At 53.4% G+C, this 1568-nt stretch overlaps 1 protein-coding gene across 1 annotated transcript in view; it reads right to left on the reverse strand.

Annotated features, from left to right (window-relative positions):
- Nucleotides 1-920: 920 nt before the first annotated feature.
- Nucleotides 921-1568, reverse strand: part of PRDM13 (PR/SET domain 13) — a 9337-nt gene continuing 8689 nt past the window's right edge. Inside the window, 1 exon segment of the mRNA XM_006170917.1 lies at nucleotides 921-1550. Within this exon segment, the coding sequence (XP_006170979.1) occupies nucleotides 921-1550 (630 nt within the window).

Raw genomic sequence — 1568 nt, forward strand, 5'->3', positions numbered from 1 at the left:
AAAGTATTCAAGTGTCCTTTGACTTATTTTATTGTGGTGTTGCCTTGAAAATTGTTTTCAAGTTAAACTATTTCTTTGAAGGATCTGCTAAAATCGCTAAGTGAACAAACGCTCCTTTATATTTTTATTTTTCTTAAAGATTGCACAAACTGGAACCAAGACCAAAATACTGTATCCACTGTACATCATTCATTATAAAACAACATACACATTTGTAGTCTACCAAATAGGTTATTTTCTTTAAAATGATATATTGCGTGCGCTTAGATTCATGCTTTAGATATTTTACAATTATCATTATTCTCTTATAAATAATTGCAAGTTGACCAATTTGTACACCTGCTACCACTATGTATTCAATGCGGCAAGGCGTAGTCGTTAACGTGAGAATAGATGAAATGGAAACAAGTGTATGGATGTCACGTCTTCCGAACTGTGACTACTGCTTTGCCTACGCGGTGAAATGCTAATGTAAATACACACAAAATGTCGTTTCAAAAGGCACAATTTCCTCCACAGAAAAGTACAATTTTAAAATACGTGGCAGTTAAAATCTGCACCCTCCAAGGCGTTGTGATGTTCGCATGAATGTGAATCTTTACGCCAAGAGCAGACCGTCTGGCTTGGGCGGTTCAGGGAAATCTAGTCAAGAAGACCTGAGGCCTGGAATGCTTGGAGACTGGCCACCCTTGGGCTGCCCCAGGTAGCTGAATTTCTTTACACCATCTCTGCACCCTTTCTCCAGTTTCAGACCAGACCGGGGACTTATCACTGTTCCACATCTGGCGCCATCCCCAAAATAAAAACGACTTTCTCAGCCGGGCCCCTCTTCTCACCACCAGGAGTTCCTCTTCTCCCGAACAGACGCCCCAACACACGCTCCTCTCAGTCCACGTCCCGCCCCTTCCCAAGAAGTCTTGTTAGGAGTCGCGCTCGCCGCCGCCCCCAGCCTCAGGGTCACTCTGGTCGTCAGTGAAGCAGACGTCCACGTCACTGTCGTCGCTCTTGGGGTCCCCAGGTTCAGGGGGATAGCCAGGCTCAGCTCCTGGGCCGTCCCCTGCCTTGGCGTGCAGGCTCTGGCCGGGGTGGCGGGACTTGACGTGGCGCTCCAGGTCCCGGCGGCGCACCAGCACCTTGCCGCAGAACTCGCAGCGGTAGGGCGTGTTACCCTCCGCGTGGAGCCGGATGTGCTTGTTGAGATTGCTAGGGTCGCCGAAGGGCCGCAGACACACTTTGCACTTGAGTGGCTTGTAGCCTGTGTGCGTCCGCATGTGGATCTTGAGCCCATACTTGCGCGAGTACAGCTTGCCGCAGTAGAGGCACAGGTGCCCGGTCTTGGGCTTGCCGGCGCCGCCTCCCCCGCCGCCGCCGCTCCCAGCGCCACTCGCCGACACAACGGTCGGGGGCAGGGACCCGGAGTCCAGGCGGCCGCGACCCTTCCCGGCCGCCATCTCGGACAGCTGCTGCGTGTGCATGGCGATCTCTCGGTCGATGCTGGCCAGGGAAGCCAGCTCGGTGGGGCTCAGGGCAGCCGCGGCAGGAGCCGCTGCCCCCCCCGCCCCCGCCGG

This window comes from Tupaia chinensis, unplaced genomic scaffold (genome assembly GCF_000334495.1).
Source record: "Tupaia chinensis unplaced genomic scaffold, TupChi_1.0 Scaffold149168_1, whole genome shotgun sequence".
Taxonomy (NCBI): domain Eukaryota; kingdom Metazoa; phylum Chordata; class Mammalia; order Scandentia; family Tupaiidae; genus Tupaia; species Tupaia belangeri.